The sequence below is a fragment of the Maniola hyperantus genome, chromosome 26 (assembly GCF_902806685.2).
Source record: "Maniola hyperantus chromosome 26, iAphHyp1.2, whole genome shotgun sequence".
In the NCBI taxonomy this organism is placed as follows: domain Eukaryota; kingdom Metazoa; phylum Arthropoda; class Insecta; order Lepidoptera; family Nymphalidae; genus Maniola; species Maniola hyperantus.
This window is the reverse complement of record NC_048561.1, coordinates 3051159-3067342: the sequence shown is the minus strand read 5'-3', so window position 1 is coordinate 3067342 and position 16184 is coordinate 3051159. Positions and strand designations below refer to the sequence as shown.

Here is a 16184-nt window from a genome sequence, read left to right as displayed (position 1 = left end):
TAATTCATTCTCTAAAAAATGGGATCTTCTGCATTGCGTGAGTCGCGCGGCTGTCAGGGCACGAAGGTGGACCTTCAGGAGGAATCGCAATCGTACGAGTTGCAACGTGGGTAGGTACCGGCGTCCCCGGCGTCCCCTTTTTCCTCTGCGGGCTTTGTCTTCGTTGCTCCTTGACCGGTGCTTCGAGCAGGATCTTCAGAAATGTTTTTTTTATTTATTTATTTTACGGCCCTGGATCCTGCTCTTGACCGGCCCTTCGAGCAGGATCTATTCAGAAATCTTTTTTTTTAAACTTTATTTTACGGCCCTGGATCCTGCTCTTGACCGGCCCTTCGAGCAGGATCTGTTCAGAAATCTTTTTTTTAAAATTTATTTTACGGCCCTGGATCCCTGGATCCTTTAAGGCCTGTTCAGAAATCGACGCAATATTACCACAGACATTAGACTATATCTTTATACTTATACAGGTGTATAAGTCCCGCACATTGCTAATGCGCGTGGCCGCCATTTTAGTGACGTCAGCACTAGACTGAAGTTTCGAGCTGATGGTATATTTTTATTTCGGCTGAAATGACGTCATTTCGTAATGAGCCATGGTTCCAGCGCAATAGCAATTTGAGGGACTTACCTATACATAATAATTCAATGTAATAAAATGACTCCTTCATATTTTTGTTAAATACAATTTTATTTAATTCATTCTCTAAAAAATGGAATCTTCTCCATTGCGTGAATCACGCGTCTGTCTGGGCACGAAGGTGGACCTTCAGGAGGAATCACAGTCGTACGAATTGCAACGTGGGCACCGGCGTCCCCTTTTTCCTCTGCGGGCTTTGTCTTCGTTGCTCCTTGACCGGCCCTTCGAGCAGGATCTGTTCAGAAATCGACACAATTTTAAGATATTATCTTTATACTTAAGTTATTTGGTAGAAACAACTTCGACAAGGAAGCTGACAGAAGAATACAGCTGGGTTGGGCAGCATTCGGAAAATTGCATCAGGTCTTCAATTCGTCGATACCCCAAAGCCTAAAGACGAAAGTCTTTAATGAGTGTGTCCTACCTGTGATGACGTATGGCGCTGAAACGTGGACACTGACAGTTGGCCTTGTCCACAAGTTCAGAGCCGCTCAGCGGGCTATGGAGCGGGCTATGTTAGGTATCTCTCTGAGGGATACAAAATACGTAACGAGGAAATCCGTAGAAAAACCAGAGCGACCGACATAGCTCAACGAACTAGCCAGCTGTGGGCAGGCCACGTCTGCCGCAGAACCGATGGCCGATGAGCAGACGTGTTCTGGAGTGGAGAGCGCGTATCAGCAAGCGCAGTGTGGGACGACCTCCAACCCGCTGGACTGACGACCTTAAGAAGGTAGCGGGAAGTGGGTGGATGGATACCTGGATCGTGAACGCGACAGCCTGGTGGAGGAACGTTTCCGGGGTATCTGACTCTTCTCTACCTCGCTCGTGAACAGCATATCCCGGTACTGGTACAACAGATACACCATGGTCAGCAGTGCTACTACCTGTGACAAACAAAATCATAGTATTATTTGTGTGTGTGTGTGTGTGTGTGTGTGAGTGTGTGTGTGTGAGTGTGTGTGAGTGTGTGTGTGTGTTAGTTACTCTTGCACGCGAAAACTACTGGACGGATTGGCTGAAATTTGGAATGGAGATAGATTATACCTTGGATTAACACATAGGCTACTTTTTATCCCGGAAAATCAAAGAGTTCCCACGGGATTTTTAAAAACTAAACTCCACGTGGACGAAGCCGCGGGCATCGCCTAGTACTATATAAACGGTAAATAAGTATAATAACACTTAATGGCTGCTTTTAAGAAAATTACGCTTTTACGTGAAACTATTAACTTTAACAAAGCATAGATAGGATAGCATTAGTAAACTACCTATATACCTAGATATGGCTAATCAAAGGATATCTTTTGTAATGAATCTCTACGTCTACCAAAAAGTTTTCTACGTTCTACATAAAATGTAAGTAGGTACCTACCTGGAAGCTCTTTTACAAGATTTCAAAACCTTAGAATAATAACGCCTTTGGAAACTGAATGACGACCTTAGAGGCTTAGCGTGATACCTACCTACAAATATAAACAAAATAAAAATAAAATAAAATAGTACGGGAGAGGTTGAAATGTCAATCAGGGAGGGAACGCCCCCGCACAGCCATCGAGCTAACCCAGTGCGGGCGAGCGCTGGTGACGTGTGGGTGTGCGGGGCGTTCCCCCGCCTCATACCCCGATTGCCATATCAACCTGTCGCGTCTAGTAACAGTGTAAAATCATATGTAAAATGTTCTAGCGGAAATGGCGAAAAAGCGCAAAGTGACTAAGAAACCTACCGCTATGTTGAGCTGCCTCACTCGCACAAAGTCCGCGATAGACTCGGCCAGAGCTTCCATGGCCCACGTATACTCCGTGTACGCGCAATTCTGCAAAGAGACCAGCTTACACGGACTGAAGCATACAGTCAACGCAAACTTGTATCCCTTCGAAAGGTGAACGCGGAATTCGTGGTTCTATGAAGTACTTTTGTATTCCCCACAAAAATTACCTACTTAATAGAACCACAAATTCCGCGTGTATTTACATAATTTAAACGGGAAATTTAAATCATCATGCCACTTGAAAATTTTCACTTAAATGACATTTTTATGACGGTTCTTCTTTTGATTCAGTGATTTGAGTGATTTGTTTTTATTTTAGCCAGAATTGTTTTAAATAGTTTTTTTGCATAGGTATTTTTTATGGTCAAGGGGGAAACTGTATTTTTAAATCACTTTGCAATATTCTGAATTCACGTCTGTTTTTTTTCTTTGCACTGCAAATTGCAATTTTTTTTACAAAAATGTTTCTATTATGTACTTTGCAATTATTCTCAATTTGTTATTTTCTTAAATAAAATTACTTATATCTAAAATCACTAATCACAATTTTGTATTGGAATTTTCGTTCCGCTTTGTAACATTTTTCTCTTTGCAAATTTTCTTTTTTTTTCAGGATCATCTGGTTAGTGCTTACAATAAGCGCATTTGCTGGAGCCGTATATTGTGCATTGAATCAGCTTGCTAGATACAATTCTGAACCCGTTGTAGTATCTTTGCAAAGAGATTATAGGTGTGTTCGTTGCAGACCCTGTTGTATCTGTTTACGTTTAAAGATTATACTTTTAGGGGTCTACGTTTTGTGCGTTTGTCATTCTCCCTTAAGGCTCTAATTTGTATATTTTTATAGGGGTTGGTCTACGGCTTTTCCTGCTGTCACTGCATGTTTTTTGGAAAGAATGGATTCTGATAAAGCTAAGAAAGTTATTTCGCAGTAAGTTTCTACTTTTCCTTAATATACCTATTGCTAGCGATCCAAAAATTGGTTTGCCAATTTGAGTTAAAAGCTACAAAGCTACAAAATAGTGAAGAATACAAAAAACTTAAGCACATTTGAATTTGCTCATACTTTATTAAGAGTTAAAACAAGACAGTTTTATCTCAGAGGCATAAATCTGTCTTGTTATAACTACCTTGAAAACTGACTTTAAAAAAGTACGTAACTATTCAATTCAGAATTTGGAACATAACTGAAGAGCTAGATTCAGAGAAATACCAATATTACTACGAATTCGTGGAGCTCATAGGAGAGATATCGTTTCGCGGCAACCTGCAGAACTTCTGGAAGTACCAGGGTGACGACACTGTCAACAACATAGACCTGCTGCAGCTGGCGATCAGTGTGCATCCGAATTTCCCGCTGAAGATAGCCACTTCACAGAGCAAAGAGGTATCTAATTTACTGTTGAACTATTGTAGGGACAGCAACGGTGTGGCACAACTGAAAGCCACAAAGCAAAATAAGAAGAAGAAAGCTAGGTTTGCACCCGTCAGTACAAGTGGCTATGGACAGGTGCATACCTAGCTTTGTTGCTGACTGTACCTATATACCTATTAAGTATGCAAAATCAGGTCTACATTTTTCAAGCTGTTTCCGTATGGGGTGCGGATGGAGTCCTTATTTACAAGATGCGGATAAAAAATCCAGAAAAAGTCTAGGTTAAGTTGCTGCAAATCTTATACATATACAAAAGGAAAAGCTGACTGATTGATTGACTGATCTATCAACGCACAGCTCAAACTGCTGGACAAATTAGGCTGATATTTAGCATGCAGATAGCTATTATGACATAAACATCCAATAAGAAAGGATCTTTGAAAATTCAACCCCTAAGGTAAAATAGGGGTTTGAAATGTATGTAGGTAGTTCACGCGGATGAAGTCGCGAGCATGTGCTAGTGCACTCGTAAAAAAATGAAAGCATCATCGTTATTATGTATGACTAATTAATGTCTTAGATAAAAAAAAAGCTTCGAAATTATGCCTGTAATAACCCCTCTGGTGGGCACAGGCAAACTTTCATCAAAGAAGAGCGATGAAATTGAGTTATAATTATAGCTCTCTGCTTTAGGCATACCGCATAAGTGACATTTATTTTAAGCTAAAGATATTTCAATGTCTCTCCTAAGATACGCGAATTGTGCTACATGTAGGAACGTCTATTGACGTTACGTTTTACGTTTTAGTTGCATTGCGTTGGTCTCGGGAGAATGACTTTTATACCGTCAAATCATTTTATCGAGATCGATGCTGTGTGGCATAGTGCGTTATGGCGTGGCGAGGTCCAACTCGTATGCAGAAATTGAAGCTTGTTTACGCGTAAATATTTTATTTTAAAACTAGGTACCTACATTATGTTCATAATATGCACATACCTACCTAGAATATTAGACTAAGTATTAACGACAGAGGAATGTGCAGTGTCAGTCAGACAAGCCGCCAAGCACCGAAGAAACCAATATTGTGTTTTTTTTTGTGTGGAAATAAATAAAATAAAATTGGTTTTATTAGGTGCAGTGGATGCCAGTAATGACAGAAGAAGGTCTCTGTCAAACTTTCAATTCAGAATACGCCAAGTATCAAATTGTGGATGACAGAGCGTGGAGGAACCAAGAGCTGATGAAGTGTCACTACCACAGCGAGGCATGCTTTGTGAGGATAAACACTATGGAAAATGGTGTAAGGGTAAGTCTATAAATAAATAGAAAGTACCTACAAGCGAAGTGAGCCTCATTATTTTTAACAATTTTATAGAATAAAACACGTATGACAGAGTTGGCTAGGTATATGATATGTCAGTGTATCCAGTACTTAAAAAATTTGTTTTTTGCAGTATTTTATACATTCGCCTTTCGATATAGCGACAGCGATATCCAATCCCACGGGAGAAGTTAGACCTGACGAGGAGCTGGTTACGGATTTTAAGGTATCTTGGTAAATCTTCAAAGTCACAACCTTCTTGAAACTCTGCATACTCTCGACGTAGGTACCTTCTTACTCAAATACGGAGCCGACTTTGGTACTACTAGGTCCTCGATAATTTGAGATTCATCAAGATGAATTTCACGTTACGACAGTTCGCGCTACGACAAATCATTAAACATTCTAGAGTAGATGATACCCGCGGTGATTCATCCGTTTGGATTTAGGTTTTTAAAATATCGTGTGGGAACTCTTTGAATTTCCGGGATAAAAAGTAGCTTATGTCTTTCACCTATCTCTGTAGCAAATTTCGTCAAAATCGGTTGAACGGATGGGCCGTGAAAGGCTTGCAGACAGACAGATACATAGACAGACTGACAGATACACTTTCGCATTAATCATAATATTAGTATGGATTCTAGAGTCTATGATTTATTGCAGGTGGTAGAGATAGAAGCTGCTAACAGGATAAAAAGCTTGAGGTCCGAACAGCGTCGATGCAGATACCCTGACGAATGGCTTGGTAGCTCAATAAAGGTATACTTACTTGAAATATCTCTATATGTAAAAATGAATCGCTAAATGTGTTGCTGATCGCAAATCTCGAGAACAGCTGAACCGATTTCATTAATTCTTTTTTCATAATATTCCTTGAAGCACGGTTATGGTTCTTACGGAGAGATTTTTTTTTTAAATCCTGAAAACGAATCGACTGTTAGGCGGTACGAAGTTCGCCAGGGCAGCTAGTTTCTAATATATATAGGTAATAACCTTACAGTTACAAATAGGAAATCTAAAAGATATAGTACCTAGCTTTGATTGTAGTGGTAACAGTGGATTGCAAAGCTGAAGTGGCAATGATCACTCCATATATAGTTCGAAAAACAGATAGACAATTGGGGTCCCAAGGTGCTAGAATGGCGACATCGCACTGGAAAGCGTAGTGCTGGATTCCCCTTACTATAGTCGACGCATTTAAAACTGAGTCGTCGAGTTATCTGTCTGTTTCGCTCGCACGCTTACCTACGACCTGTAAGTGCGAGCGAAACAGACAGATAACTCGACGACTCAGTTTAAAATGCGTCGACTATTGGTCGACAGACAACATCAAACGAGTTGCAGGGAACCGCTGTATTCGAGCGGTGCAAGACCGTGGCAAGTGAAGTCCAAGTCAAGAGATCTATGCCCAGCCATGGACGTCTATCGATTTAATATGATGATGATTTTCTAGTTCATAATTTGTGTATGTTTATTATAGGCGTATAGTTTTGGGCTGTGTCAAATGCACTGTCGAACTCGTATGGCGATTATGTTTTGTGGATGTCGGCCATATTTTCATGTGAAAGGCGGTAAGAATCTTAAAGATCCTTAAATAATGAATGAATGAATATACTTTTATTGTACAACACAAAAATGAGTACAGAAAAACACAATATACAAAGCAAAACAAAAATATAGGCAGGTACAATTTGACAGCAGTATCGCTAGGTAGCGACCTAGAGATCTCGTCCAAGGCAACCAAAGTGGTGCAAAGGACATTTAGCTTTAGGATATTAGAGGAGAGAAAATCATATTTTTGAGAAGTAAGTAGGTATATGATAAAAATGATGATTTTCAATTAGAGTGATTACAAAATCTTATTTATCTGCGCAACCGGTAGGTAGTCTATTTGATGATTGTAAACAAAGCTACTTAGAGCCATATAGGATTCTCATGGCAAAGCTATTGAAAATTGACTTTGCAGTATTCCGCCAGTAGAGTCTACTCTTGGTACCTACTTATTTACACTTAGGTATTCTACGCATAGCTTATTTCTTCGTAAATCATAATTCAGTACCTAGTTTTTTTGGCTTTATTCAATTTCATAATAAGTAAAAACTTTTTTACGAACTATTTTTAAAACTGTCTGAAATATTTTTATGATACTTTGTAACTTTTTAATAGGTAAATGACAGTTGTTTTACACAACCAAACTGTCATTGTAACATTTAAAAAATCCTGAAATAATTTCGATAATTCCACATTTCATTACAAAAGTTAATTTATACCTAATTACTTAGTATTATTTTGTGTTAAAAAGTTTCGTTTTAGATTTTTCCGTCTGCCATTTTATGTTAACGTGATATCCCAAGATGGCGATGTGTGCGACGCGCACGGCATGGCGTGTATCGGAAGGAACGTGGAGATACTGGTCAATCTGCCAAAGAACCTCGCCAACTGCCCCTGTATGCCCCAATGCGAAGAGCTCAATTATTATTCACACACAAAAAAGGTCATTGTTCGGTAAGGATGTTGCTTATTGCATAATATTAACTATTTAGGGATAACCTACCACCTCCCATGGCCCCATCAACCTCGTGGTTATATTATGGGCCGAAACGCGGGAAGGCGCCCGTTCGGTATTTCTAGAATCATGAAAGGTAGGTAGGTAGGGTAGGTCTTATAGCAGACATTAGGGGAAAAGTTGTCTGTTTCTCTATCTGTCTCCGTCCATCCGTCTGTCCGTCGTGTCTGTCAAGAAAACCTTTAAGGTAGGTACCTACTTCCCGTTAATCTAAAATCATGAAATATAGTCTGTATAGTAAATAGTAACTAGTACGCGACGGGTCGAGATAGCAACCTTGAGTGGAGACGCCCCGCACACCCGCTCAGCCCCCGCGCTAACCTGGTGCGGGATAATTAACTATATAGGTACCTACTTATTTTAATGGATGAACTCGGAGATGATCATTGATTGGGGATGCTTGTGTGTGATAGTCCTCCGTCCAAATGTGGTCCTGACTGTAGACATACAGGTCTACAGTGCGACAAGGCTACCTTTATCTTGGCGTGTGGTGAAAATCGGAACTAAAGTTGCCGTCAAGTGTCCCCTTTGTTATTGTTTGAATATTAAAAGCCTTTGTTCTGCAACAGCGCCCCCCTGTCAATGTCTTTGAAGTGCCAAGAGAATCTTGTCGCACTGTGGAAGTCTTATGGTCTGAACCTTAGACTATAATATACAAGGTCTGAACTCTGAACTCTGAACCACAGATAAACTACTAAACTCGCCGGCTCTTGCTGGTGTAAGTGACGTTCCAAATCGTGCAGGTTACCAATTCGATAATCGATTCATACGATTATCATATCGATGAGTGTAATTTGAAATCGTTTTTCGATTCAAAGGTATTTATTTGTATTTGAACTTACAATTTCGCATGAACTTTGTATCCACTATAACTTCTGGTTGTTTAGAAAAGGAATTTAGTAAAGTTTTTGAAACCTTGTTTTTTTTACGTTAACATGAATGAGACGTCTGAGGAGTCATCAGAGGCGACAGTCAAGTTCACGCTGATGCCGCCCAAGTTTCGACTGCATCGTGACGTCATTTTCAGCCTTGACGACCTTTTCTGTACGTTTCCTTGGATGCGTTTTGATTTTGCACTTTGTGACATTTCGTATTTTGGTTTTACTTTTATACTGATTGCACATTAGAGCACGCACTCCTCACTACAAGCATTGCATGGGCTAATCGTTAACCCAATGTATTTTTAACTGTTTGTGAATGGCGTCAATAACTCGAGCTGCCTGCACTGGAAACGCTTAAAAAATGAAAAAAAAAATGTCATAAGCACGCTCGGCATTTATTTGGTGTGCTCGGCACAAGCAGTGAATACTAGACATGTGTCCGCTATAGCTTAACTTAACTGAAAACCGCTGCCGTGCCTATAGCGTACCATAGCGTTATTGTCGTAGCTAGCAACGGTTTTCAGTTATCATCTATGACGAACCACGTGACAACGCAACACTGCCAACTGGCAACCGACAATGCATTGTTTGGTTTTTGGGTAACTAGAAACGCAATAATTATGCCTTCTCTTTCTTTCTTTCACTGAAAGCTGAGAAGGAGCGGTTATTGGCTACCGGCTTAGTAACTAAGAACTTGGTAAACCAAAGCCGACCTTATCTCTATTACGCTAAGGCTTAACTGTACAAGTACTTGTCCATTACACTTTGATCTATCATTCTAAATACAGTTAGCCTTAGAGTAATAGAGATAAGGTCCTCTTTGGTTTATCAATCTTTATGAAATGTTTTTGGTTAACTGGACTGTGGCAAACTATTCGTGCAGGCGTCCACTATAGTTTGACCTATGTCAATGATCAAATTAAACTTTACTGCTATGAACTTAAGTTTGTGATTACTTCACGATATTCATGAAAGTAAAATTGGTTTTATTTTAGTGAATATGCGCGCGCTAGCTATACAGACGGTATTGATACGGCAGCTAGCTTAGTTACTACTACGGAAACCGCTGCGCGTTGCGCATATTTAATTAGTTGAAACACAACTCTGATACCGATATTCGGCAACGGTTAACAATATCGGTATTGAAACTAAGTAACTGTTGATTACCCGTTGCCGTAAATAGCCAATAACGCCCATCTTTAGTGAATACCGTAATATGCTATCAGACTTATTGGACTTCGGACTTCAATATTTTTTTCAATTTAAAACGTTTTTCTTGTGTTTTGATATTAGTTTCGACTGGACATCGATGGCCACGTTTTGATTGGTTCCTAATGATTTATTTGTGTGGTGTGGAGACTTCGTATAATGTAGGGGCTCTTTGGAAGTCTCTATTTTTGACTGCTATTTCAATATTTTTCGTTCCAACAGCTTCGCTGGGTGGCACCACAGCTCTCTTCGTCGGTGCCAGCGTGCTCACGGTGGTGGAGACGATACTCTTCATCATCAGATATTTCGTTTCTTGTATTGTGACTTGGTATTATGGACGATGCCGAACCTTAGCTACTTAGATTATTGTTATACTGTAGTAAGCATACATATGTAGTAAAAGTATATACCTACCTATTTTGCTCTATATAAATACTCATATTATCAAAATATACATATGTACAATGTACATGTTTGACAGTTTTGAGTGTGCCCATTCCACTTTAGTTACACCTACTCAAAAAACTACACGAAGTGCCAGAGATGGTAGGTAGGTAGTTATTATTGAAAATAATTATGTTGGTATTTTATTAGGTAAAATCGTATGCAATCTAGAAAAATGTATCTATAAAATATTGTATTAAAATATATACATATATGTACCTACCTATACTTATTTATTATGCGTAGACTAAATGATTAAATATATGATTTTATCTAATTCTGTGTAATTGTCTTTTAATTAAATTCCACAACCCATTACTTACATAATAAATATAAATATTACGACACTGTAAATATTTGATAACTAACTAATTAACTATTTATTTTAAAAAAAAGCATACTATATTATCACAATCTCAGTGGTCAAGTTTAAGATGTCTTATATATTCTTGGTTAAAAAAAAAGTTGAGCACTTTTTTTTAATGTACGAAATATCGATGTTAGTAAGCCAACCGAATCGTCGATTCTGGATAATATTTCACTTCAATATTCAGCACTAATCAATAACCATCTGTCAACCATCTGTCATAATCAAAGCCGCGAGCCGCGCCTTCGAAATGTTCGAATCGAAATGCAATAATTAATAATTTATTATTTGTTTATGAAAATCATAACATAAATAACACGAAATCTCCAAACGAAAGACGCGAAACATGTTTTTAGCGGTATTATCTATCGCATTCAACAGTGTTTATTACGTAATAGCGTTTTTATTTACGTTTATTTGTGCTTTACATACAGTGTTACCTCTTGGACTCGATGTGGCGTTGGTTGGCGTTGCAGCATATTATATTACACGCTTAAAGAAGCCAGATCAACAGAATGTGGAGAGTATATTCGGCCCTGTGCCCGGGTCGAAGGAGAGCTCGCTGTACCCGGATAAAATAGTTAAATGTATAGCACACAGGGGCGCTGGTTTGGACGCCCCGGAAAACACTTTGGAGGCCTTTAAATACGTGAGTGAACTCTTAAATACTCATGCTTGTAAGTGTAGATGGCATATCTGGCAGAGGTATGCTTGCCATACCATTGTGCTGACTGGCATTTATTGTTGAAAAATCATACAAACAAATGCCACTTGAAATGAAATGAAATGAAGTAATTTACTTGTATGAATATGGGAAGACAAGGTGTATACAATAGAGTTAAGCCAACATATCCAGTCAGGAAACCCTGACATACAAATTTTTTGACAACATAGGTTGTGCATTTTTCATAAAGCTAATAAATAGGTACATATAATATTGTGTCAATGATATACAATGTCAGTCAATAATATAATAACATAGTCGAATTCGTTCTAATTTGTTCCACTAATAATAAAAATGCCAAGTATCTGCAATCTGCATCTCAGGCTATGTAATTTAACTGTATAGTCAGTATAGAAAGTGTCCAACAAGTAACAGTCAAACAAATAACGGTCCACTGGGCTTCTGGAGTGAGCTTGGATGCCTGGAGTGAAAACTTCAGCAGGGCGTGAAGTTTTCACTTTAACCATCCGAGCTCGCTCCAGAAGCCCAGTAGACCACTCAGGTTGCCGAGGGCTTCATGAAAAAGGTTGGGGAACCCAAATGGCACTCGCGTTGTTCTGCCACGCCCGTGCACTCTACTAGCGATAGGTTCATTATGATGCTATACGTAACAGGCTAACAATGTTTTCTTCCAGTGTGTAGAAAATGAATGCAACTTCGTAGAGTTGGACGTGAGGACGTCAAAAGACGGCCAGCTGGTGCTGCTGCACGACGCCGGCCTGCAGCGGCTGAGCGGCGTCAGCACCGACATCCGCGACGCGGACTGGGACAGCGTCAGATGCATCGACGTCGGCGCCACACATCCCAACAGGTAAACTTCCAAATGTGCAATCAGATCATTTGACGTGATATAACTAGATGATTTCCGCGACTTCATCCGCGTCGATTTAGGCTTTTTAAAAATCCGGTGGGAACTTTGATTTCCTGGGATAAAAAGTAGCCTATGTCACTCTCCAAGTCCTTAACTGTACCTATGCAAAAAATCACGTCGATCCGTTGCTCTGTTGCGACGTGATTGAAGGACAAACTAACAAACCAATAAACCAACAAACACACTTTCGCATTTATAATAAGGATAGTGATGTGTTTTTCAGGCATCTATACAAGGAGGTGCATCTTTGCCTTCTGTCGGAGGCACTGGAATACCTGCTGCCCAGAAACGTCAAAATTATCATTGACGTCAAGGGGGATGACAAACAGGTGATCATCTGTATATATAAAACTAGCTTATGCTCGCAACTACGTCCGCGTGGACTACACAAGTTTCGAACCTCTATTTCACTCCTGTAGGGGTTGAATTTTCAAAAATCCTTTCTTAGTAACGTCATAATAGCATGCCGAATTTCAGCCCAATCCGTTCAGTAGTTTGAGCTGTGCGTTGATAGATCAGTCGGTCAGCAGTCACACAAGTTTTCAGCTGCTTCTGCTGCGACTCCCGGTCTTCATGAAATCTAGGATGCCCGTGTGGATTTAGGTTTTTAAAAATCCCGTGGGATTTTCCGGGACCAAAAGTAGTCCTTCCACGCGACGTAAGTTAACTCTGTACCAAATTTCATCAAAATCGGTTAAACTGTTGGGCCGGGAAAAGCTAGCAGACAGACAGACAGACACACTTTCGCATTTATTTATATTATTTATATTTATTACTAGCTTACGCTCGCGGCTTCGTCCGCGTGGACTACACAAACTTCAAACCCCTATTTGACCCCCTTAGGAGGGGTTGAATTTTCAAAAATCCTTTCTTAGCGGATGCCTACGTCATAATAGCTATCTGCAATCTGCATGCCTAATTTCAGGTCAATCTGTCCAGTAGTTTAAGCTGTGAGTTGATAGATCAGTCAGTCAGTCAGTCACCTTTCCGTTTTATATATTTAGATTTATTTATTTATACTTTATTGCACGCAACAATAACACAAGTAAACATAATAAAAACATACAAGGATCTTAATCTAATAGCCATACGGCTATACAGCCGTATCCCGTAATATTAGTATGAAAATGGATTTAAAAAAATATAAATTGTATTTTATTTCTATTTTAGGTAGTAAATGGGATCCTCAAAACGTTTTCGTCGAATCCAGCGCTCTACAAGCAAGCGGTCGTCACTACGTTCAATCCTTTCACACTATATCAGGTATGATTGTATGGCTTACTGATGGGCGATTGTTACTACATAGTTCCAACAATCGAATGGTTTGTTACTACTAATAATAATGACAATCGAATAAAGAAACAATCGACGGCTAGTTCGCAAATTCGAATAAAACCGCTAATTTCATTCATTTACTTTGTCATACTAGATTGGGCTGTTTTCTCGTACAATAAAGTCGACTTTTAATTGATAGCCATTCATTCATTTAATTTGTCATCCAAATTGGGCTATATTTCTCAGAACATAGAGTTTACTTTTAGATGAAGTTATGTATATTCGAATTTGTAAACTAGTAGTAATGAAATTTGAATTGGAGCGAATGAGACGGCGCAATACATCCATACTAATATTATAAATGTGAAAGTGTGTCTGTCTGTCTGCTAGCTTTTCACGGCTCAACCGATTTTGACGAAATTTTGTACAGAGATAGCTTACATCCCGGGGAACGACATAGGCTACTTTTTATCCCGGAAAATTTAAGAGTTCCCACAGGATTTTCAAAAAGCTAAATCCACGCGGACGAAGTCGCGGGCATCATCTAGTTCTTATATATTTTTCTTTTTTCTTTAAATTCGAATGGTTTGATAAGTTATTCGAATTATTTGAATGACTTCAACAATCGAATTATTCGAATAATGTCATTCACAATCGCCCATCAGTAGTATGGCTTCTTCGATATATCATGTTTGAATCGTCTCCACTTACAGTACGCGGCAGAAAATAATTGCCCCGATTGCCAACTTGACCTGTCGCGGACTATAGTAGTTTGAGCTGCGCGTTGATAGATCAGTCAGTCAGTTAGTTACCCTGTCCTTTTATATATGTATTTCTTACTAACTTTATTTTATTTATATTTCATTTTAAACAGACTAAACCAAAACGTGTACATGCAAAGTTATTAAATGCTAATTACATTCTAAAAAAAATAACTTAACACACAAAAGTACTTAACTATAATCTATTTAAATAGAAAAAAGTTGCTTTTATGAAAGTTTTTTTTTAATACTCATCATTTATTACTTATTTTTCGTATTGCAGATTCGTTACAAGGACCCTCAGATAGTGGGAGCTATCAGCTACCGGCCATATTGCTTCAGCGCTCAGAACTATGACGCGGAGAACGGACCCAGCAATCCAAGGTACGATCACCTTCTAAACCGCTACAACCCAGAGCCGTAAAGCAAGTTAAAAAAACACACCACAATTTGAGTATAAGATGCCGCAAATTGCTATTGCGCTGGAACTATGTCTCATTAACATCGAAATGACGTCATTTCGACCTGTCGTGTACTATAGGTCTCTTGTAGTGTAGAGACTTCCACACGCCGCGCCTGCCTGTGTCTTGCGCCGCCGCTATCCAGCGGATTTCTTAGCGGATGCCTATCAGTCAGTCAGTCACCTTTTCCTTTTATATATTTAGATTTTATTTATTTATTACGTGGTTGTTGCAGGTTTGGCGATAAGCTGGCCACCCACGGTGTACTGCGCGCTGCGGACCTGGTACATTCCCTGCTGTGGCGCTGGTCTGCCAGGTGGTGCTCAGTCAGCGCTGTTCTACTGCACAAGGACATTGTTAGCCCGTGAGTGTACAGCTTTAGGGATGATCTATGCCAACACGTGGCGGCCGCGGTCCGTGCTACTTACGAGGCGTGGACGAGACACTCAAAACATCACGAACATTTTATATGAAGCAGATCATGCTTCAAAAGTCCCGTAGTAAAAGCATATAAACTGCTTCATATAAAAGTACCCTAGGAAAAGCATGTAAACTGCTTCATATAAAAGTCCTCTAGTAAAAGCATATAAACTGCTTCATATAAAAGTCCCCTAGTAAAAGCATATAAACTGCTTCATATAAAAGTCCCCTAGTAAAAGCATATAAACCGCTTCATATAAAAGTCCCCTAGTAAAAGCATATAAACTGCTTCATATAAAAGTACCCTAGGAAAAGCATGTAAATTGCTTCATATAAAAGTCCTCTAGTAAAAGCATATAAACTGCTTCATATAAAAGTCCCCTAGTAAAAGCATATAAACTGCTTCATATAAAAGTCCCGTAGTAAAAGCATATAAACTGCTTCATATAAAAGTACTCTAGGAAAAGCATGTAAACTGCTTCATATAAAAGTCCTCTAGTAAAAGCATATAAACTGCTTCATATAAAAGTCCCCTAGTAAAATCATATAAACTGCTTCATATAAAAGTCCCTTAATAAAAGCATATAAACTGCTTCATATAAAAATCCCCCCTCGGCTTCGGCTCGGGTAGATAAACGTCTCCGATAAAATAGCTTGTTTTATGCCCTTGATGTACAATCTACTATTTTTTGTAGTCAACGGTTTAGTAATACAAGTAGTATAGTTTTTGCATTTCACGAAGGCGAGTGACTCATGCTTATGTTTAAGTCGTATCGGTATAAGTAAGGTACACTAAATGTGTGCGTTTGTTAGCGCTTGCACGCGACTGATTGGTCCGACATGCACGCACACTTCGTAAAGGTCACTCGTCTTCGTGAATTGCAAGAACTGTACTGGGTTTTCAGGAGCGAGGTGTCATACTGGCGGTCTCTAGACGTGCGGTGCGCGGGCTGGTGTGTGAACAGGCCTTTAGAGAAGCTGTACTGGAGGGCGGTGCTGAAGGCGCCCTATCTAGCCAACACTTTACTTGGAGAGCCCGAGGTTAGTACTGTATTTATACTGCATACATTTTAAGAAGTAAGCATACATTTGTAGTAAGT

General features: G+C 39.4%; 2 protein-coding genes across 2 annotated transcripts in view; one reads left to right on the top strand and one right to left on the bottom strand.

Annotated features, from left to right (window-relative positions):
- Nucleotides 1–723: 723 nt before the first annotated feature.
- LOC138404194 (uncharacterized) lies at nucleotides 724–2563 on the bottom strand. Its single transcript, XM_069507608.1, has 3 exons — nucleotides 2364–2563; nucleotides 1397–1524; nucleotides 724–872 (listed from the first exon to the last, which is right to left on the bottom strand). Exons 1-3 carry the CDS (start codon nucleotides 2421–2423, stop codon nucleotides 767–769), a joined length of 294 nt encoding a protein of 97 aa, XP_069363709.1. The 5' UTR covers nucleotides 2424–2563; the 3' UTR covers nucleotides 724–766.
- A 501-nt stretch (nucleotides 2564–3064) lies between these two features.
- LOC117994418 (uncharacterized) overlaps nucleotides 3065–16184 on the top strand; it is a 16238-nt gene continuing 3118 nt past the window's right edge. Inside the window, exons 1-14 of the mRNA XM_069507524.1 lie at nucleotides 3065–3138; nucleotides 3256–3339; nucleotides 3582–3795; nucleotides 4917–5090; nucleotides 5239–5331; nucleotides 5769–5864; nucleotides 7460–7610; nucleotides 11007–11221; nucleotides 11932–12107; nucleotides 12391–12496; nucleotides 13338–13430; nucleotides 14487–14587; nucleotides 14900–15028; nucleotides 15990–16125. Coding sequence (XP_069363625.1) covers nucleotides 3305–3339; nucleotides 3582–3795; nucleotides 4917–5090; nucleotides 5239–5331; nucleotides 5769–5864; nucleotides 7460–7610; nucleotides 11007–11221; nucleotides 11932–12107; nucleotides 12391–12496; nucleotides 13338–13430; nucleotides 14487–14587; nucleotides 14900–15028; nucleotides 15990–16125 — 1719 coding nt within the window. The 5' untranslated portion in view covers nucleotides 3065–3138; nucleotides 3256–3304. The remainder of the gene's footprint in view (nucleotides 3139–3255; nucleotides 3340–3581; nucleotides 3796–4916; nucleotides 5091–5238; nucleotides 5332–5768; nucleotides 5865–7459; nucleotides 7611–11006; nucleotides 11222–11931; nucleotides 12108–12390; nucleotides 12497–13337; nucleotides 13431–14486; nucleotides 14588–14899; nucleotides 15029–15989; nucleotides 16126–16184) is intronic.